Below are 22,904 nucleotides of genomic sequence, written 5' to 3' on the forward strand. Positions count from 1 at the left end.
AACTTTACGGAAACATAGTGGGTATTCCCTCTTGTTGGTAGAAAGGAAATAAAAATAAAAATAAAACATGCTAAAACACATGAAAATAACTCCGGACATTATGTTAGAGAGAATCACTCAGAAAAGAGGCCCGTACGGGGGGCGCTATAGCCCGAAATACATTTCCATCCCAAACTTGAACAACAAACATACAAAGTCTACTCCCCCGTTGGATTAAAAATATATGGGAAACAAATAATATACAACAACAACTCCTGGACCAACAAAGCACAAACCTGCTGACCCTCTTACGTAGACAAGAAACAATGAGTAAAATTAACTACTGCACAGATCTTGATGTTCTAGATCAGACGATTACATATATGACTAGGGCTTAACTATTTCTCATGTGATTAAGAATTGGCAAGGACATTTTAGATATGGTCAGCTGCACACAACAAAATATATGCGATTTTAATGTATCAAAAACTGCAAGTGCAATATTAAGAAAAACATACAATCACGTAAAAATTACAGAAGGTCTGTAATAATCTGAATCAAAGTCTTAACTTTGAGTTTAAGCTAAATGTGCATACCAATTTATTATTATGTACTACGAAAATACAAAGAAAAAGTAAATTAGAAAATGTTTATTTGTGTAGACAAATACACATTTAATTCAAAGCTAGATAGCAAAAGCCATTGCATGATGTTAGTACAGAATCTGCACCAAGTTAAACTATGAATCATGAAATGAATATGGTAGTTTCAGTTAGGTCCATAAGTTCATCTCCTTGTGCCACAATACCTGTTACATTTTGTTTGGACTCTATAAAATTATACGACATTACATACGGTAATTTATGAAAACTGAAGTACTAAAACAATAAAAAGGAATAAATGCCCATAACAGAAGGAACATGGGCTTCTGCTCCTTAGTAGTTCCCCATTGTAAAAGTGCCCAAAAGAAGAACAAAATGGACATTCAAGTAAGCATTGTTTCTTTAAACGTTAGAAACTACTAGCCCCGGATTTACTTTTACATCGAATAGCCCCATATTTCATACTGAAATAAAATTGAAAAAACACAGCTAGGTTTCGTGAAAAAAGAGATAACACCCCCATGGAGCCCCAGCATCGCACATGACATCACATCCACACAGATGGCAACCACCGGGAAGATTGGACAAACATCACACCGTTGTACCCATCCACATTCTTTTTTCTGTGGCCTTTGTTTCTATGGCGAGTGAGAAGCTTGTAAAATCACTACTGAACGATCCACATGGAACTTACTGTCGAAACATGTGTCGTACTTATATTTACAAATTGCCCGTATAATTTATTAATATATTTTGTTACAATATATATCAACACAAATTATATGCTTCTACATGCCTAACCAGACATAAATTTAAACGTAAAAAGGACTTCCACGCATCTCTGAGCCATTTGTAAACTAGGCATGATTATAAACTTGTCCAAATTCACCACCAAAAATGTACTCTAGCAAATGATGTTCCAATTCAGCTCAGCGTTGTCAAGCACTTCTATTAGAGCTGGCACATCCAGATCTCCTTGGTCGAACTTTTGAAATTCTTTTACTGATCCCGCCATTTTCTCATTTTGACTTAGGTCCATACCTGGGTCATTCATCGTGCCATTTATAGTGCTGTGATTGCTGCAAGTGTGATGACCGTAGTAGACAACATTGTACTTTGCAGCTTCCTCTTCACAATTAAGAGAGCCGTTTTGATCCTGTTGCTGAATTGTCTTGGTTGCTGAGCAATTGCGTTCTGTGTAGGCGCATCTGTAGTAGCTCCTGCTTAATTACAAGTTTGTTATGAATTATAATGAGAAATTGGTTGCTTAATAACTTGTAAATACGAATACCGCTTTAATTATCGATAGTCACCTATCTGAAATGGCCGGAAAAAATCGCACCCAAACAATTGACCAGGTCATCAAGAGGGGAGTCATGCAACACGAAGAGTGTGACATGGGCATGACGTTCCTAGTCCACATCCCTGACCCAAGCCTATTCTTACCCTTCATCCTCCTCGTTGTCATCCGCTCTCCATGGATCAAAATACATTCCATGACGGAACAAAATAGAGGGACATGGGCCATGGGGGGAGATAGACCATATGTGGCGAGGGTGACGTGAGAGAGGGCAGGGGAGAGGAATGTGGATTGGAGGGGAGAAGACATGTAGTGGCAGGAGACCTCAGGTGAGTGGAGAGACCGGGGGATGAGACTAGGATTGTGGTTAACTTATTGTTCTTTGGCGATTTCCTCTGATGTATTTTACATAACAAAAAACCATCTCGGACAAGTCTCACATGTGATGATTTACGAGAACCATCTCAAATAATGGATCTAGAATATAGGGTTTTGTAGTAGTAATGTGACGATATGATTGAATGAATTGCTTAGTGGTAGTAGTATAGATACCTAGCATTTTCCCTCCCGTTAATGTTTTTCTGCCCATATTTTCTCCAGTGATGGCCATCATAATGTGGAACAGCTGTTACAAGTGATCTTGATCGCCTGTCGTTGTTTCTCCTACATGATGCATACATATATACATAAGTGGCAATTGATTGGCGAGATATATACCTGGAATGCAAATATATCGAGGAAGGGTCCAATTTGAATTTTATTCGAAAAGTTCAAACCTTCTCTTCTGACCAATGTTGCTGATCATAGGCTTCTCCTCTTGTCCCTCGCCGGCATTGGGCGAAATTACATCAACGTCTGTGTGGTCGAAGGCCGTCGCCGGTCCATGACCGTCTGCTTGTGTACTGATCCCGTGAAGCCTGGACATGACACCGGCGATGCAGTCGATCACGTCGTCGAAGAGGCTGACGGCGAGGTCGACCGATCTGCCGTCGGCGTCGCGAAGCGCAGGCAGGATGAGCGCTCGGAGCTGCGCCAGAAGCTCCTGCTGCCGGGTGAGTAACGCGTCCATCTCGGAGCCGCCATTGACGACCATCGTGCTGCTGCTCTTCATCTTGTTTTCCAAGAATGCATATGCGGATCTGCGCGTGCCCACCTTATATAGTGGCGAAGTTAAGTATGCGCCACGGTATGTTCGTGCCAGCGGCTATGGGCGGAGGACTGCTGGTCCGTCGTTTAAAAGAAAAGAAAGAGCAGTACGAGACCCACGACAGAGCACGAGGAGAGGTACGGCATGTTTGACTAGCAGGTCGTCCGGGGTTGTTGCTCCCTCCCTGGTGATCCAATTGAAAAGATCAAAAGAGCATACTATAATAGAGCATATTTTTTTAATAGTTGCATGCAATCATTAATGCAAGCATGCAGATTGGAACTACAGTAGTTAATTGGATGTTTGAAAGTGCATGCATGCACTGACCGGGAGAGAGACATACAGTACGCGGAATGAACACGTACTCAAAAGTTTGTATGTACAATTATTCGTTCATGCATGCACGAAGCAAAGTATGTAGTCCGCCAAAGAGGTGGTGTACCGTATGAGCACCTAACGTATGGGAATGACGCACATGCTGAGCGGGAGAGTGACGTGAAAACTGAAAAGGAAGCAAACCCAAACTATTTGAAATTACTCCCTCTGCCCATAATATAAAAGCGTTTTTGACACTCAGTCGAAAGAAGTAGTTTAGAACCAGATCGTATATATCAGTTGAGGAAACCACATGGTCAAGAAAGGGTTTACTTAATCTGGGGCCTTCAAGTCGGCGGCGGCCATATGCACCGCACCATCCCAGTGATTTCGTTTTGCACCTGCAGTACCCTAGCATTTGCTTTTGCAAGTGGGTACTATATATAGCGGCCACAACATTGTCGTATACTGCCGCCCGGCCGGTAGCAAAAGCTTCGTCTTATGCATAATGAATACTACTGTAGCTAGTAGAGTATAAGATGGCCTTATATAAATTAATGAGCTTTTGGAGGGTGATCGGTAGGAGCCAAGCGTCACAAAAAAAGAAAAAGAAATACTACTTGTCATTTACATACTTCATACATCTCCCAATCATCGCCTCCACCTAAGAAAAAAAACTGCTAGGGTTTTCTCCTAAGGGCTCCGCCGCCGATGATTCTCCTCACATCTACCGGCAACGTGTGGGGAACTCAGTCTGGGTTGTCTCTATAGTCTAGGGTTGTGCTGGCTTTAGTTGGAGTAAGTCTAAGTGGGTAGCTATGATGGTGAGACGATGACAACATCGGCGGCAAGAAATAAGTCTTCCATGTCAGTCGGAGGAGTGGCGGGTTGCTCGAGAGGAGGAGCTGCAGCGGGTCATCGAGGAATCGGAGGTTAAGACCCAACGCGAGCTCTGGCGCCACAACTACTTCGAGCATTACAATGACATAGTGCTCGACGATGACAACATCGACAAGCTCCTCCTTGGGGACGCCGAGACCGACGCCAACGACGCATCAGACAGAGTAGTCGTCAACATGTCATTGGACTACGACGAGGCATAGAGCCCCCTGATTGAGCATGGGCGTGACGATGAAAGGGTGCGCAACCACTTCCATGAAGATGCAAGTCTAGAGACCCTACGAGATGGAGGTAGAATCGACCTTCAAAACCGCGGGATGGGCGGTGGAAGGACACTGATCATCATTGAGCTGCTTCTGGATATCGAGGCGCCTCTATGGAAGAGGTTGTATTCAGCCGTGAAAACCTGCATCACGAGTAAGATGATAATTGTGAGCCGCTCCGACAAGATTAAAAGCTTTGGAACCACCAAACCCCCCAAGTTACAGTTCCTTTCTCAAGAAGCATACTGGTACTTCTTCAAGGTGCATGTTTTTGGGAGCACAAGAGCGGAGGACCACCCAAAGCTCACATCAATAGCCATGGACATGGCTAGGCTGATGAATGGGTGAACTACTAAAAGCAAATATGAACCTTCATTTCTGGAGCATGGCCTTTGCGGCCCTGAGGAATTCGAAGCAGACAAACAACTCAGTGTATGGGGAGCATTTCATTTATCCTTGGCCAATGCTGGAGACAGGATATTTCTGGAGAGTGAAGAAAACTGCTGAATGTATTGTGATGTTTGCTGGTCACCAGACATGTTCTGCTCAAACTGAACCTGAAGCTCTCAAGATGATGAGCATGCAAGATCTTCTCATTGGAAGTGTTATGCCTAGAGGGAAATTCAACATCCATATATTGACGTCCTGTCTTCCTCTTCAATACAACTACTCCGTTCGCGGTCAGATACGGAGGCCACATCGCGTGAACAAACACTTTCAGAAGAGAACCGGGTGATTAATTGTCTAGTCCTTTATTTATTTTTCTCTAAATAGATTATTTGAAAGCTCATGCATGGTTCGTGGTTCCCTTGAAGTGATGCAGGTAGGCTAGATATATATTGTGAGTTGTGGCTGTTCTGATTACTGAAATATCCTTTTTTTTTCTTTTCTCTGTTCTTAGAATGGGGAAATAGTACAAATTATACTATGGTTCTGTGTGGTCGTTCCAGCTGTAAATAATAACCTTAAGTTTTGGAGGTTCCTTTGGGTGGATGATATCAGCCAGGCACTGCCTCTATTTCTTTTATGTTGTGTGTACTACTACTGACCAGTGAGAAACCTGTCATGTTTCTTAAAACTGCTTAAGATTGAACCTGCCCGCCTAATCTGTTTCATTGAACAGATTTCAATACCCTGAAAACAATGCCAAAAAATCGTTTCATGGGACTATTTTTAATAATTTATATGTAGATCAAGGTTTACTCCCGTTCAGTTGTAGGGCACAAAAGATCGTCATTACACAAGGACCGAGTACAAGACCACACTGGACGGCCGCCTCTACATCAAGGGGGGTTGAAATCTTTTGTTCTCAGGAGCGACCTCGAGGTAGCAATGGACATTGAAGTCATATTCTCGGTCTTCTGTACGAAGGGTGTATGTAGTTTTCATGTGCTATACGAATGTCAATGCTCAAAGGTGGCGCATGTGCAATGTAAAACCTTAAGCAGTCCCTGAGTCAGGTCACCATTTTTTTCTTTTGCAACTTTCAATAGTTTTCTGTTGTTGAGAAATGCATCTTTCAAGTGGTTGTACTGCACTATGGGATCTGAAAACAGTATACGAGGGCCTATTGCTTTTTATTGACTGTACTGCACCGTGGAGGATCAAACCTATTAGTACGGTCATGTGTATTCTGTTTGTAATTAGCCGGTTTTGTGTCTTCTGGGTGGTCAGTCCAGTCAAATTAGACTGCAAACTAATTAGTGATGCAAAATTATTGGACACAAATTTGACTTATGGTAACATGAAAATCAGTCGACTGTTAGTTAGACACACCCTTAATCTATATGATGAATGAAAGAGAAGTTCATTAAAAAGAGATGCCGAGAAACAATTTTCTCTGGGTATGAGTAGATATGTCACGAGCAAATGAAAACCATGGTGCCCCATACTCTAGACATGCATACAAGATGCATGCTTGGTGGTTGGCGTTGGCAATTTGTGTGAGGGAAAGTGGAGACTAGTAGATGGATATGCATATATATATATATATATATATATATATATATATATATATATATATATATATATATATATATATATATGAGCGACATTTAAGAATTCAGTCCATCATTAGACCTAGTTCATGTGCATACAGTATTTGTGCATAGGAGATTTAATTATCTGAGACATTGGAGGAACCAAGAGTTTGGAAACACACGATGCACTTTGATTGCCACCGGGTCCACATTCAAGCCCGCCTTCCTTTTGCATGAATGTAGTAATCAAGGAGCCTGAAGGAATTCTTATGGAGTATGCCTCCAAGGGTCTTTTCTTGACCAATTCGGTCATCTACAGTTTCGGCGTCTTACTTCTTGAGATTTTAAGCGGGAAGAGGAATGCAAGCTTCTTGAATCTCACATGACACTGCGAGAGCCCAAGTAGCCAGCCTACTACAATGCCCGGATATCGAGCATCCGGGAGTCAGTCAGGCCTGTTGCCGGGTCTTCCATCGTAGAGTTGGGAAGATGGCTCTGAAAAAACCTGGTCCTTGGCCTACTTTTTAATGTTTAGTGGAGGGCCTGAATCAACTGCTTTATTGCTTTTTATCAGACCCGTAATTCAATGTTTGTGTTTTGCTCACTTGGTGTGAAAATTGATGACTGGGCTTGATTCTCTTGGTCCAGACACGGGATGGCTATTTTTAGTGGCAGGGTGTACACAACCGTCACTTGCGTTATGTCCATTGCATGACTATGCATCCTGACCACATATATATAGATGTCAGGGTGCACACACTTGTCACTTGTGTGTAAAATTCAGAACCTGACATGATACAGGTTGCACATACACAAGAACAGGACATGCACTCAGATTCTCTTATTTGCCTGATGCATACAAAACTGCATATATGTTGTGTGCAAATTCAGAACTTCCCATGTTACAGGATGCACACAGGCAAGAACAGGACATGCCATTTGCATATGTATTTCATAATTATGACTTGCATTCATACATGCTTCGAATACATTTCATGGTTTTCAATTGCATACATACAACATACATATTTATTCCTTCCAAACTGCAAATCTGATCAATAAGAGTTCCTAGGATGACCAAGCGGACGGATGTTGCTCCCCGGCCGACGGGACAGTCAGATCCTCCGATGCCGCGGCTGATCACGCCGTGCATGCCGTCGTGCTTCAATGAGTTTCTGAAAATTCAGTACTTACATTTCAGTTGATCCAAATACTTTTTTTTCTGGTATGGATGCAAGCCTCCTAGCATCAACAGATCTTGCTATGATTCTGCTTCTTACTGACACTATTTAGTTAATATGGGTTGCTGTGTTAGTTATGGTAAAACTACTCCTGTATTAGTTAGTTGTTACATCAACTTGAACAAGAGGTTCGTGTATGCAGGCTTAAGCGTCCTGGCTGGCTGGTTTGCAAAGCGTGTTGCAGGGTCACTTTCATAGTTGAAAGTTTCTGTCACAAGGGAAAGGGTCCATTATTGGTGGCAAAGGAGGGCGTTAATTCAGTCATCATGGGATTGAATGTTCAAATCCGTATGTGGTCGCTACTCACTCCGACGGAGGTCAGAGAGCGTATGGTTATTGGATCTATCCGATTGAAGACGGTTACACGGGCTATCTTCAACCGGTTTGGATTACGATCATGTAATAGGATAGGCGTTTAGTTTCCTATCTTATTTTTTGCCGGCCGGTTGTGGCTATCCTGTTATTTTGTTTATGCTCTTTGTGAGCCTTTTTCTTTTTTGAGACCTGAAGACTTTTGTTGAAGCTTTTGCTTATTAATAATATGGCCGTATGCATCGTTCTCATGCAGAGGCCGGGGGATAACCCCCTTTTCAAAAAAAAGAAAAAGAAAAAAAAAACTAGAGGACCATATCCAAATTTCTTCCAAGCCAGACAAGACACGAGACAAACTTGTCCACTTATGTCTCTTTCGATAAATTACTTTATACAGCCCCATATTCAAGTCTTTGATCAAGGAAATATAATAACACGGCTTCAACACAGAAGCGAGACTAACACTCACAGTGTTATTGGGTGAGTCCTCCTCAAAATTTCAGTTATATATAGCTTCACCCAGCTTTTGCAATTGATCCATTGCAGCTAGCCCCGTATTCCTCAAGAGTCAAGAAGCACAAAGGCCAGCGGGTTCTCAAACACACATACCTGGAGGTAATTTTTTCTGCTGCTATGGGTGAGCTTGCCAGTAGATCCGTATCTTTCCTGGTCGACAGATACCTGAAGCGGACGGCGGCGCCAACCGAGGAGGAGAGGCTTCACAGCCTGCAACGGCTTGTATTGCGGCTTCGTGTCATCCTTGAGGAGGAAGGTGACCGGCTCATCACAAACCAGGCCATGTTGCATCAACTCGGCATCCTGAAAAAGGAGATGTACAGAGGATATTACGCCCTCGACATCTTCAGTTGCCGAGTCCATGGAGATGACAGAACAAAAGATCATGAAGTCAACTACTCCTTTGCCCCAAGCGTCTATGTTTCTGCAGTGGCAACAGTGAAGGTGCAGCACAAGCTGAGCTGCTGGAGCATGTTCTTGGCAGCGTAAGGGACATCATGGAAGATGTCAGCGAATTTTTCATGTGTTCTAAACGCATGCCCACGTCTGCAGCGCCAACTGTACAACATGTATCTGCTGCTAGACAAGTGCATGTTTGGACGCCAAACGGAGATGGAACACATCATGAACTTCCTCTTGCAATCAGAGACTGCTCCTGGTGCCACTGATCGTCTTGCGAAAGTTGGAAAGAGCACCCTGATCGAGCATGCTTCCGATGATGTAGGGGTTCACAGCCTCTTCTCTCAGGTTTTGTGTTTCACTGGAGATGATCTTAAAGATGCAAGCATAGAGACCCTAAGCTGTGGAGGTAGATTCAAGCATCAAAACCGTGGTGTGGGCGGTGGAAGGACACTGACTATCATTGAGATGCTTCTGAACAAGGACGATATCATGTATGGAAGTTGTATTCAGCAGTGAGAAGCCGCGCCGTGAGCGGAATTATTAAAATCATAATCGCGAGCCTATCCGAGAAGATCGCAAGCTTTGGAACCATGCGACCCCTCAGATTATAGTTCTGTACCCAAGAGGCATACTGGTACTACTCCAAAGTGCGGCCCGGACTAAAGCCTGCACACATGGCGCAAAATGATTGGACACAAAATTTGACTTATTATTAAATGAAAATCAGTAGACTGTTATTTAGACACACCTTTAATCTATATGAAGAATGAAAACGAAGTTCATTAAAAAGAGATGTCAAAAAACATGGTGAGTAGATACAATGAGTAGATATGTCACTAGCAATTGAAAAACATGGTAACCCATACTCTAGACATGCATGCAAGAAGCATGTTTGGTGGTTGGCGTTGGCAATTTGTGCGAGGAAAAGTGGACACTAGTAGATGGATATGCATATATATATGAGTGACATTTAAGAATTCAGTCCATCATTAGACCTAGTTCATGTGCATACAGTATTTGTCCATAGGAGATTTAATTATCTGAGACATTGGAGGAACCAAGAGTTTGGAAACACATGATGCACTTTGATTGCCACCGGGTCCACATTCAAGCCCGCCTTCCTTTTGCATGAATGTAGTAATCAAGGAGCCTGAAGGAATTCTTATGGAGTATGCCTCCAAGGGTCTTTTCTCGACCAATTCGGTGATCTACAGTTTCGGCGTCTTACTTCTCGAGATTTTAAGCAGGAAAAGGAATGCAAGCTTCTTGAATCTCATAGGACACGTAAGTACATATAATGCACTAGATCCACTTTATATGCAACAAAATATTCCACTTCTGTTGTGCTGAAAGCTAAATATCGAAGCGACTAATGATCACCGCAACCCCATTTATTTCAGGTATACAAGCTATGGCAAGAAGAGAACGGGCATGAGTTGGTCGACATGGTACTTGAGCTTGACTGCCTGGTGTCCAAGGTGATGAAGTGAATCTAGGTGGCGCTGCTCTGCATCCAGGACAGCGCCAACGGCCAACCCAGCATTCCGATATCGTCTTCATGCCCGGCAACAAGGGGATCAGGCTGCCAGAGCCCAAGCAGCTGGTCTACTTCAATGTCAGGATGTCGAGCATCCAGGAGTCAGTCAGACCGGTTGCCCGGTCGTCCTACATTAGCATCGTCGTCTTGTAGAACGGCAGATGGTCAGCGTAGAGTTGGGAAGATGGCTCTGAAAAAACCCGGTCCTTGGACTGCTTTTTAATGTTTAGTGGAGGGCCTGAATCAACCGCTTTATTGCTTTTTATCAGATCCGTAATTCAATGTTTGTGTTTTGCTCACTTGGTGTGAAAATTGATGAATGGGCTTGATTCTCTTGGCTCCAGACGCGGGGTGGCTATTTTGAGTGGCAGGGTGTACATAACTGTCGCTTGAATTATGTCCATTGCATAACTATGCATCCTGACCATATATATATATAGATGTCAGGGTGCACGCACTTGTCACTTGTGTGTAAAATTCAGAACCTGGCATGATACAGGTTGCACATAGGCAAGAACATGACATGCACTCAGATTCTCTTATTTGCCCGATGGATACAAAACTGCATATATGTTGTGTGTAAATTCAGAACTTCCCATGTTACAAGCTGCACACAGGCAAGAATAGGACATGCCATTTGCATATGTATTTCACAATTATGACTAGCATACATACATGCTTCGTATACATTTCATGATTTTCAATTGCATACATACAACATACATATTTATTCCTGCCAAACTGCAAATCTGATCAATAAGAGTTTCTAGGAAGACCAAGCGGACGGATGTTGCTCCCTGGCCTCCTCGGATGCCGCGGCCGATCACGCCGTCCACGCCGTCGTGTTTCAGTAAGTTTCTGAAAATTCACAACTTACATTTCAGTGGATCCAAACACTTTTTTTTTTGCAAACTGGCATGGATGCAAGCCTCCTAGCATCAACAGATCTTGCTATGATTCTGCTTATTAATGACAGTATTTAGTTAGTACGGGTTGCTGTGTTAGTTATGATAAAACTACTACTGTATTAGTCAGTTCTTACATCAACTTGAACAAGAGGTTCATGTATGCAAGCTTAAGCGTCCTGGTTGGCTGGTTTGCAAAGCGTGTTGCAGGGTCACTTGCATAGTTGAAAGTTTCAGTGCCCACTGAATAGAACATAACACAAGTTGGGCTTCAGTTTTGGCCCATTAGCACATTGAGGTCAAATTTGTCATTTTTGTATCTTGAGCATTGTTTTGAATTTTGATTTGAATTTTTATGACAACATACATTGATGTTGTGTCGATACACTAATTTTTTCCTGGATTTCAATGTGCAACGGGGTCCGGTGCACTGGTAGCACCAATTGCCTTGGTGCACCAGATACGTTCCCCCGTTTCTGGAGCATGGCCCTTGCGACCCTCAGGAATATGATGCATAAATTTACCGCTGTATGGTGAACATTTCAGTGACCCTTGGCAGATGGCAAAGCCGGTATATGTCCCGTATATGTTAGGAGAGCAAAGGGGAACTTCCTGTGAATGCTTGGTGATGTTTGGTGAGACATGTTCTATGGAAACCGGACCTGAAGATCCGGTGATGATGAGCATGCAAGATCTTCTCTTCGGAAGTGTTAGGCCTAGAGGGAAATTCAATGTCCATGCGTGGACCTCCCACCTGCCGCCTCACTACAACTACATCCTTCGCTGTGAGATACAGAGGCCACATCGCATGGCCGCCAGGAACAAGCGCTGTCAGAATATATAGTAGCAGCTGACTAGCTCATGCATGGTTGACCGTGTCATGTTGAGGCGTAGGGGTAAGCCAAACGAGCCAGGTTAGGGATTCAATCCTAGTTAATTCAAGTAATAGTCACTTGTGGAGAGTCCTCGTTGTGTATCGTACAGGAGTCACGTTTTCCATTTGGAGTCTGTAAGGCAAACCTCTCAATAAGGAGTCTGAGTAGTTCGAAATCTTTACTCTTTTTCTCTGCACTGTTACCCTCTGCTATAGCCGGCAACGGCTCCTTCCCGCCGGAAGCTCGCCGGCCACAACATGAAGTGATGCAAGGACCACGCATGGACCTTGAAATTCAGTAAGGTCCACGCAAGTAGTCACTACTCTTGTTACTGAAGTACACATTTTTTCTTCTTTTTGGAGTATTCTGAGATAACATGGATTTCACTGTTATTTTTGTTGTTGTTCCTGCTGCCAGTATTAAGCAATTAAGAACGCCTTATGGGTTAAAAGTTATGCAAATTTCTTTTGGGAGGGTGATATCGGCCAGGTACCTTTGTTTCTTTTATCCTCTGTATAATACTAGTATACTTTTGACTAGTTTTTTTTTGAAAAGGGGGGGGGAGGGGAGCTCCCCACCTGAATATATTTTTCAGTTTTGTAATCCAACGTTTGTTTGATTACAAGGGTGAATTAAATAAACACGTGTAATCGTGATAAGAAATAGGAACGCCATGAGGAGGAGGCCGGCTTATGCGCCGGCTTCTTCATCCGGTGCGTCCATAGCATAAGGTCGTCGATAATTCATTTGAGGGTGAAGATGTTGTGGTGGTTCTGTTGCTTGAAAGTCATGGCATTTCTGGAGTCCCACATCTTCCATAGGATAATGAGGAGGATGGAGTGTCATATTAGCGTGCCTACCTGGCTGGGGAGTCGACAGTCCCAAAGGCTGTCGATGGAGTTGGGTGGTGATAGTCCGATCCGCTGCCATATTCTCTAGGCGAGCGGGCAGTCAATGAAGATGTGTGAGCTGGTCTCTCCGTCAAACCCACGTCCGGGACATAGCGAGTCTGCCATGATGTGCTTGCGGAGTAGGTTCCTTTGACTAGTGACAAGCCATATAAGTTTCTTGGACTATTTTGATTTTCCCACCTAATCTTCAAGAGCCATGATAACTTCAAAAGTGAGACCTTTCAGATTCTAAAGTGCGTCAAATAGGAGTAATTTTTAGGGTCAGTTCTTTTGGGCGGCTTAAAAAATAAGCTGCCTTTCCCCAGCTTAAAAAATAAACCGGTCTTAAAATTTTTTAAGGTTTCTAAATTAGTTGGAAAAAGCTGGGAAGCAGGCTGTTTATTTTTTAAGCCGTCAAAATAACTGGCCCTCAGACGGTGCCGAGTCAAACATGCACATCTTTTTTTGATGTATAAGGTGTATTTCTGTGGGACCCAGCATTCAGTGCCTGCTCTCAGTAGTAAAAATCGATCCCCAATCTCGTTCCTTCTTCCACCAAGGCTGCAGGGGAGACCTACCCATGGCGGCGGCCACGGACCTCCTTCCGTGACTGCGGCCGGGTGCCTCGCGGAGCCTGTGGTCACCGACGGCGGTCGTCGTCTCCACAGTGCAGCGCGTGGAGGGAGCGGAGGCGCGAAGGCTGGTGCTCCCGCCGCGACGGGCGCTCCCTGTGACTGTGAGTTCTCCCTTTTCGGTATTGGAATCTGAGCTGGTTTCAGTTTCTCTATCTTTTTTCGCAACTGAATTTCAGAGCCTAGTTGCAGGATTCAGACAATAAAAACAGAGAAAACAGTGATTTTACAGAGATAGATTCAATTACAGAGCAAGATCGACAGTGATGTTTAGGAAGCCGGTAGCCATCGGGCGCATGATCTCCGATCGCAGTGAGATTGCCCAGCGGTGCCAATCGGTAAGTTGTAGACGGCGCTGTAACAAAAGTAGCTGTGCCTTCCATTCTTCAGAGTTAACTGTTGATTCTTCAGGTTTCAGGTTCGGATCCTGAAAAAAAAAAGCTCTGCACTTGGCACGCCTGCTACTCCAGTTTGTAGTGTCTGTGTCATCCACCTCCTCATAGAGCAGGCGTTGCATGATGTAGATTTAATGTGATTGGATAATGGATAGAACCTTATATAGATTACATACATACAGTATAATATTGTTGGTTGGTCCTTGCATGATCTCAATAATAGCAATCGCTCATGGCAGACATGATTTCAGTATTTCAATCTGAACTTGTTTCAGTCTATGTATTTTCGCAAAAAAACGCCTGCTATTCGCCTATTCCAGTCTGTTGTGCTATCCAGCTCCTCGTAAAGCTGGTGTCGCATGATCTAGAAATAAACCATTGGTTGATTGGATAGATAGAACCTTCAATATTACACACAAATAATATTTTTGGTTGGTCCTTTCATGGTCTCAGCATGACTGAGGCTGCAGGCGAGACCTACCCATGGTGGCGGCCATGGACAATCCCCCAGCCCTCCTTCCGCTGCTGCAGCCGCGTGCCCTGTGGCGCCGACGGCGGTCATCATCGCCACAGTGCAGCACGTGGAGGCGTGAAGGCTGGTACTTGCCCCGCGATGCGGTGCTCCCTGTGAGTTCTCCCTTTTCAGTATTTGAATCTGAGCTGGTTTCAGTTTCTCTATCTTTTTTCGCAACTGAATTTCAGACCCCAGTTGCAGGATTCAGACGATGACACATAAAATAGATAAGTTTGGGAGTGATTTTACCGAGATAAATTTGAAATTACAGAGCAAAGTTGAGACCCAGTGGAATGGGACGGCCAGGATTTAACCAAATTATAGAAGCTGCTCCCAGTTCCCAACCCATTAAGCTTACAACTGGAGGTATTTTTTTCTTTTCTGATAAATGGGGTCACCCCCCGATTTTCATTAAGAAAACCAAACAGTCTGACTTACAACTGAGGTAAAAGGAAAGCTAAAGTGCAGTAAGGCTGTTGTCAAAAAGTTAACAGTGATGTTTAGGAAACTGGTAGCCATAGGATGCATGATCCCTGATCACAGTGAGATTGCTCAGCAGCATGAATCTGTAGGTTGTACACGGCGCTATAACAACACGAGACGTGTCTAACATTCTTCAGAGTTAACTGTTGATTCTTCAGGTTTCAGCTTCGGATCCTGACAAAAAAAGCTCTGCACTGGCACGCCTGCTACTCCAGCTTGCAGTGCCTGAGCAATCCACCTCCTCATAAAGCAGGCGTTTTGTGACGTATTTGAACTGAACTGGTTTCAGTTTATGTATTTTCGTAAAAAAAAGTACTCGTTTTGGGAAGGCACTGACCCGGGATCTTGCTGCCTATCTAGCACTTTCCTTAATCTAATTGAAACCTGGAAATGCAAATGTGGTCTAATCTGCAAATTTAGCCCAACACATTGGTAGGTTCAGCCTAGCAATTTGTCAATCACTTTTCAAGGCATCCATCCAAGCAGGCATGCACATGTAGGACCTTCTTTTTTTGTTATTCTTTCGAGAAAAAGCACAAGAAAGCTCTGCACTTGGCATACCTGCTACACTCCACTTTGTAGTGCCATCCGCCTCCTCCTACAGCAGGCATTTCATGATCTATCATCTACTAGAATTAAAGCATTAGCTGATTGGATAGAACCTTGAAGATTACTCAGATATAATATTGCTCCGTTGGTCCTTACATCGCATGGTCTAAATAATAACAAATGGTCATGGCAATCATGATTACTTCTTATATCCAAACCATGCCACCTCAGAGTAAATGATTATAGTTCTGCACATATAGTATTGTTGGTTGGGCCCTCTGCTGGGAGCAGAAATGCCGAACATGAACTAGTTTGAAAGAAAAAACTGGGGGAGGGCAAGGTGGTTCATTGAGAAATAATTTCTGATGGCGGATTCCTACTTTTTGTTGGTTTTTTGCAGGCGTGAATTCTGAATATTTGGCAGTGAAACACTAAAACTAGAGGTACAAGATTCTACAGATATAGTGAGTGACTGTTATGATGGGAGGCTCAAAAGTAGTTGTTTTCTTCCATGCACATCCCTTGCTGTTTTTGTTTTCGTAATGAAGAAAAAAAGGTACTACATACTGTTCCAATTTGGAATTCTGATATTTAAGAACCAGCCAATTCTGCTGCTACTTCCTGCTTGGACAGCTAGCACTAGTCTGCTGTTACAGGTATTGCCACTGTCACATTTCACTCCACTCCTACAGATGCATTTCGATATCGATTTTCCATGCTGCTTATTTTGGCCTGTCTAACGAGCATATATTTGTGTACTGGTAGTAAAAACATTGTGGTAAATCCATTAGTTTCCACCGGTTTTCTTCCTGGGACCCAGTGTTCAGTGCCTGTCAACACGAATCAATCCCCAATTCCCTGTTAGTGCCACGCGTTGCTCCTGCTCCATGCCGCAGAGGGGGATTCATCCTCGTCGCTTTCCTGCCGTGGCTCAACCCAGGCAGGCTGTTAACTCCCTCCTGGTTGCCATCACATGCGCTGGGAGTATAGTATTGTTGGTTGATTGAATGTAAGCTTGTACACTGCATGGCCTCAACAATAAAAAAACGACATGAGACATCTCAAGTAGGAACATGCTTCAGACTGTATTTATCGACCTAGTTCGCCTTTTCCTTCCAAATTTAGTATGGACAAGATGACAAATGATGAGCTGGTCTGATGGATGGATCCGGCATGCACCTTCAGATGCGATTCCGCACTGTGATCAGTATACTTAATTTGTTTGTTCCTTGCGCTACTTTTTAAAAGCGGACAGCTAGTTGGCACTCCTTGTTGGGTAGCTCCTGCAACATGACAATCAGAATGGCATTTATGTTTACTTGATAATGTAGTACTACTCGATCAGTTGCTCTGTACGTAGTTACTCTAGAGGTTGCAGTGTCATACTCTGCAGTGCTGGTACTCACATTCTACAGAGTTGGAAGGTATTACACTGCCACTTTGTGATCTCCTAGTTCAATACTGTGCAATTAGGCTGTGCTTTCACCTTGTTAATTGCCGTTACTGATTCTATCTGTGTATACTTGTTGCATTCCAGGATCAAGCTCTCAACAATGGTTCGAGGGCCTTTGGACTTCTGGAATGAGTGGGGAACCCGGATCCTGGTTCTCTTGAGCCTCGGCTTCCAGGTCATCCTCCATCTCTTCGCAAAGGTGCGTCGTCGCAAAGCCAGCTCAGCTATGCAGAGGTTCTTCCTCTGGCTGGCGTACCAGCTGTCCGACATGACGGCGACATACGCTGCCGGGCAGCTCTTCTTCAGCAGCACGCCGCAAGAGCACCACCTCGTCGCCTTCTGGGCTCCGTTCCTCCTGCTGCACCTTGGCGGCCCAGACAACATTACCGCCTATGCCCTCGAGGATAGCAAGCTCTGGAAACGCCACTTTCTGAGCCTTTTGGTGCAGGTCCTGGGAGCTGGACATGTCCTATACAAGCATATCATCGGCAGCGGGATCTTGCTCATGCTGGCTGCCATCTTGATATTCGGTCTCGGCGTTGCCAAGTATGGGGAGAGGACATGTGCGCTCTGGTTCGCCAACTTCAGCAGGCTCCGGAGCTCTCTCAAGGTGGTACCACGTGACAAGCATCACCAAAATTTTTACGCCGAGCATCAGCACGGCTACAACGACTCCAACGGTGAACTCCTGCAGCTTGCTCACTCCCTGTTTCATATCTGCAAGCGTGGGATAGTTGATTCCGTGATGATGGTGGATCCAGATAGCCTGAGTGAGCTGGATTCTTTGGACAACACAATAATCCATGGCCTCATGAAAGACCGTGAGCGCATGTGGACGGTGATGGAGATGGAGCTCTCCCTTATGTACGACATCCTCTACACCAAGGCAAGTGTGATCCATTCTTGGTTTGGCTACTGCATCCGTGTCGTGTCGCCTCTTGCCATCATCGCCTCTCTCATGCTGTTCCAGTTGAGCGGTAAAGATGGTGACAGCCTAGCCGATGTTGTCGTCACATACACCTTGTTGGTTGTTGCCTTGGTCCTGGAGACAAAATCCCTTGTAGGTGCACTTGGGTCAAGCTGGGTGTTTGCCTTCTTGTGTGCTACACGATGTAATTGGCTTCGGCATGCAGCTCTGTGCAGTGGAAGGTGGCACGGGCTTCGCCAGAGACTTGGATCTCTCCACCGGTCTTGGCCTGGAAAGGTGATAATTACACGAAACTCAAGGAGATGGTCAGGCACCATGGGGCAGCACAACATGTTGCAGTTTCGCACCAAACAAATGGATTCGATGAGTCTCCAGCTCGGCAATCTTTTCAATAGGGTGGGGCTTGGCGAGTCGTTTGAGAGAAGGTTCTACTCATGGACTGTTGAGGTCCCAGAGAAGGTCAAGAATCGTGCACAGCAGGTGGACGAGATAGTCTCACTGGGTGATATAAACACAATGGGCATGCTCAGGTATAATTGGGGTAAAATGGCGCTGAGTGAGAAGAAGTACCCTGGGCTGTACAAGGAGTTGGAGGGCTGGCATGGAGTTGACTTCCACAAGAGCATCATCAGCTGGCACATCGCCACCGACTTGATCCTCGCCGCAAGGCAGCCAAGCGGCCATGACGCAGCTGACGGACGTGTGGAGGCAGTCAGGACACTGTCCAACTACATGATGTTCCTCCTGGTGGATCGCCCTGACATGCTACCAGGACTTCCTCAAAACTGGTTGTACAAGAAAACCTGCACCAATCTGGATGAGTTGTGTGAAAAAAGCCTAGTTGGTTCTCGAGGCAGCATCTTCACCGCGCTCAAGAGATTGTTCGGACCACACCATCACCGCCGTTGCTTAAATCCTTCTAAGCTCGAGAAGGAGCTTGCCGGGATCGTACTGGAGCTGCCACACGAGGAGAATTTCAACTACTATGAAACTCCTCGGCTCATGTACGCACGCCAGCTTGCTCGGATACTGCGCCGTAGGGATGAAGATGAGGTGGATGTGCTACTAGACGTGTGGACCGACTTCATGGCGTATGCAGCCAACCGGTGCAGCAGGGAGGCGCACGCCAGGAACCTGAACAGCGGCGGTGAGTTGACGACTGTCCTCTGGCTTATGATAGAGCACCTCCGCTTGATAAAAGGAGATGCAACAAAGGTTCACGCGCGTGTGTAATCTATTCTACTAGTTGACCAGTGGCCTTTGCCATGGCCAGTGTATCTGAATGTTAGTTGAGCATCGTTGATTACTAATTCTGCTTGAATTCCATTCTGTCTCGCCGACGTCATCCAGTACCTGCCGATCCATGATGCAGCTGACCACATTGTGGAGGCGGTTAGGGCAATGATTCACTAAACAGATTGTGCTGTACTTGTATGCTACTACAAAAAAATAGTTTGTGCTGTAAGTTTCTACAGGTTTTCTGCTTCAAGCATCTGTGTGCCGGAATCGGGTGTTTCCTTTTTACTATACTGGCACTCAACTGCCAGTTTTCAGTGCACATCCCCTGTGATGCGATTTCAGGTCGGCTGGTGTCGTGCCGCGATTGTTTGTCCTCAACTTCCCCTCAAATTTCTAGCGTCCTCCATGTCAGCTCGCGGGTTTGTTGTTTCCAGGTTCGTCCTGTTCTCGGTTGGCTCTCTGTATTGTTATCTGTAGACTGTGTGTCCCGTGCAATGATTCAGTGAACAAATTTGTGTTGTATGTTTGCACAGGTTTCTGTTACAGCGGTGATCTCTGACCAGAATTATGAAGAATTTCAAAAATAGATGCAAGACTCCGAAGGTCTTGAGCTGTCAGGGCACTGCAGTACCAGTATGTGCATATCAGTTTGCGATTTACTGACAGCATCAAAGTGACATCCAGTTGGTTTGGTGTCAAGTAGGAGGCTCTGGTGGCGTTTCTCTCAACTGACAGCAATGTTGACAGGAGCTTCAGGTCCAGGCATCAGGATGTAGCTGTCGAGGAGGGTGAAAGATGGTTTGTAGAGAGGCTTCCACTGCTTGGGTAACTTCACCATCCTTGCCCCAGGTTGTTTTCATGCTTGGCCACCTCGACACCCTGAAAGCAAAGAGCGTTCCAAGGGCACCATAAGAACCGAACAACAGTCGGAGAGGTGACGTTCAGAGTAGAAAGTCTAGGGTTTGTCTGGTGACAATCAATTGATGGAAACATCGACGCCAATATATCCTGCATTGAAAAACTATATCAGAGAGAACATCTGGAAAATATTCTGTAGAGCTTAGGCTTAGGTGCACCCCCTTATCTAGCCATCCATCTCTGCATCGCGATTCGTGCAAGAACTTTTCTCTTTTTTGTTTCTTCCAAATAAAACAACATATGAACTTCAAACTTTGCAGCACAACAAAACATTCTAGCTAGAATGTGGGAAAAAACTTTCAGATTTTTTCGTGCATCATAAGTACTAAAAATAACATTTTTGAATAAAGAGAATCTCATTTTGTATATTTATGTTGGTCAAAAAAATCTGTAAGTTTTTTCTCTCATTGTAGTAAGAATGTTTTGTTATCTTGCAAAGTTTGAAGTTCATATTTTTTTATTTGGAAGCAACAAAAAAGAGAAAATTTCACGCAGTAAGTTAGTTGTCTAGCACGGATCTCAAAGCTATACTGGATGGTATGGATAGGAGGTGTCCATGAGCCTAAGCTCTAAAAATCCACGTCCGAGAACATCTCATAGCTGTGCTGTGATCAGGGCAGTTACAGAGCAAGTGTTCACCATTTGCATACTCTGAAAAAAAACACGAGTTCACTGATAAATTGGTCTGGCCGGGTCATGTAAACACAATGGGCATGCTCAGGCATACGTGGGGTGAATTGGCGCCGAGTGACAAGAAGTATGTAGTACCTTGGGCTGTTCAAGCAGTTGAAGACGAAAAACGCACTAGTCAAAGGCTAGCCAAGTCCTGAATGTCCCTGAAGGTTTCTGGTCGAAATCCTCACCTGAGCAAGACCATGTGAGCAGCTAAAGCCTTTTTGTCAGATTGTGGATTCACTAATGGCGATCATGTGTTCCCTTCTGCGAGGCTTTTGGTTGAGTGAGAAAAACATCATGCAATTCTGATTAGTTTTTCTTCTGCTGCACTGACATTGACATGTGGTGTTTCAGCGAATGCAGTGGACTTAAATTAACTGGATCTATTTGCTTCAAAAAGATGAGTCTGGCAAAGTGTCATGTCAATGGCAAGGAGCTGGAGGTGCCACGAAGGAAGTGGAGTAGCTGTAGAAGAAGGCAAAGGTAACTGTTGCCGTCTGCTGTCCTCCATGAGCGGGCAGCTGCGCAGGGCCATGCCCATCATGCTGCCAAATCTCCGTATGGCAAATCTAGGCCGGCCTGGAACATGACAACACCGGCCAACCGGATTCCTAGAACATCAGGAGGATCAGGTATTTGTTCTTGGCATATACTCCTAGCTTTTCTTTCGTGGTAGGGCACTGTAGTGGGCTCTGTTCATCAGTCATGTCATAAGGTTTGTCATCCTCTGTTTTTCAGTTTTCAGTTGCATCACCAAAATCTTTCAGAAGAACCTCTTCTGATGGCCTAGTGCGCAGATTCTTTCATCTCGAGAGAAGTGTGAACTGTTTTTCCTCTGAAGCAATCTGTTAGTTCTCGAACTTAATTTGCAATGGTGATGCTCTCAGCTTGCAGGACAGAGCACTGAAGGGACTTGCAAAACTCATATTTATATGGTGTTATCAGTTTCAGAGGCGTGGGGCTAATATTTCAACCCTTTTATCTGGTCTGTTTTTGTCCCAGCAATAGGAATTTTAGGCCATAACAAACCAACGAGTATAACATAACTTGCTCAAGAGAAACATTGTGAAACAAGTTGACTGGACTTTTCTTGGAAAAATGTAACTGTTTATCATCAACCTTTTTGGTTGTGTCGTGGCTACCATGACATCCTCTACACCAAGGCGGCCGTCATCTAGACACGTCTTGGTTACGGCATCCGTGTGGCCTCGCCGCTAGCCATTGCCGCTGCAACCGTGCTCTTTGGGTTCTACAGCAAAGATGGCCAGAGCATGCCGGACGTGATTGTCACCTACACCCTGCTGTTGGCTAACTTCTTCCTGGATATGAGATGGTTGTTGAGGGCACTTGGGTCAACCTGGGCGCACGCTTTCCAGAAGTCCAGCTGGCTTCACCATGTTGTTCTGTGAAGTGGGAGATGGCGCCGGCTCCCTTGTTTCGTCGTGTCTCTTGATCTTAGTCGGCTACGCCTTATGGTGCCTCCGGTACCAAGAGCTACAGAAGGTTGTCAGGCACTGTTGAGCAGAGCAGTACAGCTTGCTGCACGAGTGCAATCGGAAGATCAGTGCATGTGGCAAATTGGCAAATGCAATTGGGTTGGAAGATATTTGGAATGAATACCAGCACTCCAAATGACATATGCTTTCACAAGATGTGAAAGCTTTGGTGTTCGAATGTGTACAGAAGATACTCAAATCAAGATACGAGATGCAGGTAAATTTCTAGTATACACAAGATACGAACGTTTACAGTACAGTTGAACGTGTTTGAAGCTGGAAGATTATTACTAATGTTAGCTTTGTTTTTCTGAAGGACACTGTTCGACTTGAATAATATGCAGTGTGTGATGCTGCTCTTGTATGGTTTGTCATTATCATATTCTATGCAAGCTAAATTTTGTACCAGTGGATCAAGGTCGACCTGACAGTATTGCAGGTAAATTTCTCTGAAACTTC

The 22,904-nt window shown here is 44.5% G+C and overlaps 2 protein-coding genes, 1 long non-coding RNA gene and 2 pseudogenes across 13 annotated transcripts; 4 read left to right on the plus strand and 1 right to left on the minus strand.

The window, feature by feature from the left end:
- Positions 1-1,485: 1,485 nt before the first annotated feature.
- LOC125527303 (transcription factor WRKY45-2-like) lies at positions 1,486-2,992 on the minus strand. The gene is made up of 3 exons (XM_048691841.1): positions 2,658-2,992; positions 2,434-2,544; positions 1,486-1,801 (listed from the first exon to the last, which is right to left on the minus strand). Exons 1-3 carry the CDS (start codon positions 2,990-2,992, stop codon positions 1,486-1,488), a joined length of 762 nt encoding a protein of 253 aa, XP_048547798.1.
- A 95-nt stretch (positions 2,993-3,087) lies between these two features.
- LOC125527305 lies at positions 3,088-5,242 on the plus strand (annotated as a pseudogene).
- A 2,316-nt stretch (positions 5,243-7,558) lies between these two features.
- On the plus strand, positions 7,559-10,646 carry LOC125527307 (annotated as a pseudogene).
- A 3,026-nt stretch (positions 10,647-13,672) lies between these two features.
- LOC125527300 lies at positions 13,673-19,604 on the plus strand. 11 transcript variants are annotated; one of them, XM_048691840.1, is made up of 4 exons: positions 13,673-13,899; positions 13,988-14,133; positions 14,644-17,869; positions 17,951-19,604. In XM_048691840.1, exons 3-4 carry the CDS (start codon positions 17,290-17,292, stop codon positions 19,348-19,350), a joined length of 1,980 nt encoding a protein of 659 aa, XP_048547797.1. In that variant the 5' UTR covers positions 13,673-13,899; positions 13,988-14,133; positions 14,644-17,289; the 3' UTR covers positions 19,351-19,604. The 11 variants fall into 11 exon arrangements, with proteins under 11 accessions (XP_048547797.1, XP_048547789.1, XP_048547787.1 ...); XM_048691832.1 differs by having other exon boundaries at positions 14,644-17,160; positions 17,274-19,604; XM_048691830.1 differs by having other exon boundaries at positions 14,644-15,070; positions 16,137-19,604.
- Positions 19,605-19,828: 224 nt separating this feature from the next.
- On the plus strand, positions 19,829-22,887 carry LOC125527302. The gene is made up of 3 exons (XR_007292032.1): positions 19,829-21,581; positions 21,688-22,662; positions 22,762-22,887. It is a non-coding gene; the product is annotated as an uncharacterized LOC125527302 (long non-coding RNA).
- Positions 22,888-22,904: the final 17 nt, after the last annotated feature.

This window comes from Triticum urartu, unplaced genomic scaffold (assembly GCF_003073215.2).
Source record: "Triticum urartu cultivar G1812 unplaced genomic scaffold, Tu2.1 TuUngrouped_contig_3528, whole genome shotgun sequence".
NCBI classification, from domain to species: Eukaryota; Viridiplantae; Streptophyta; class Magnoliopsida; order Poales; family Poaceae; genus Triticum; species Triticum urartu.

Excerpts from the sequence above, each read along its gene's own strand:
- LOC125527303 (XM_048691841.1), bottom strand. The coding sequence starts at position 2,992 with ATGAAGAGCAGCAGCACGATGGTCGTCAATGGCGGCTCCGAGATGGAC. Across the intron at positions 2,545-2,657 it reads AACATTGGTCAGAAGAGAAG|GAGAAACAACGACAGGCGAT; the intron begins GTTTGAACTTTT and ends TGCATCATGTAG. Across the intron at positions 1,802-2,433 it reads AACGGGAGGGAAAATGCTAG|GAGCTACTACAGATGCGCCT; the intron begins GTATCTATACTA and ends GTAATTAAGCAG.
- LOC125527300 (XM_048691834.1), top strand. The coding sequence starts at position 17,290 with ATGGTTCGAGGGCCTTTGGACTTCTGGAATGAGTGGGGAACCCGGATC.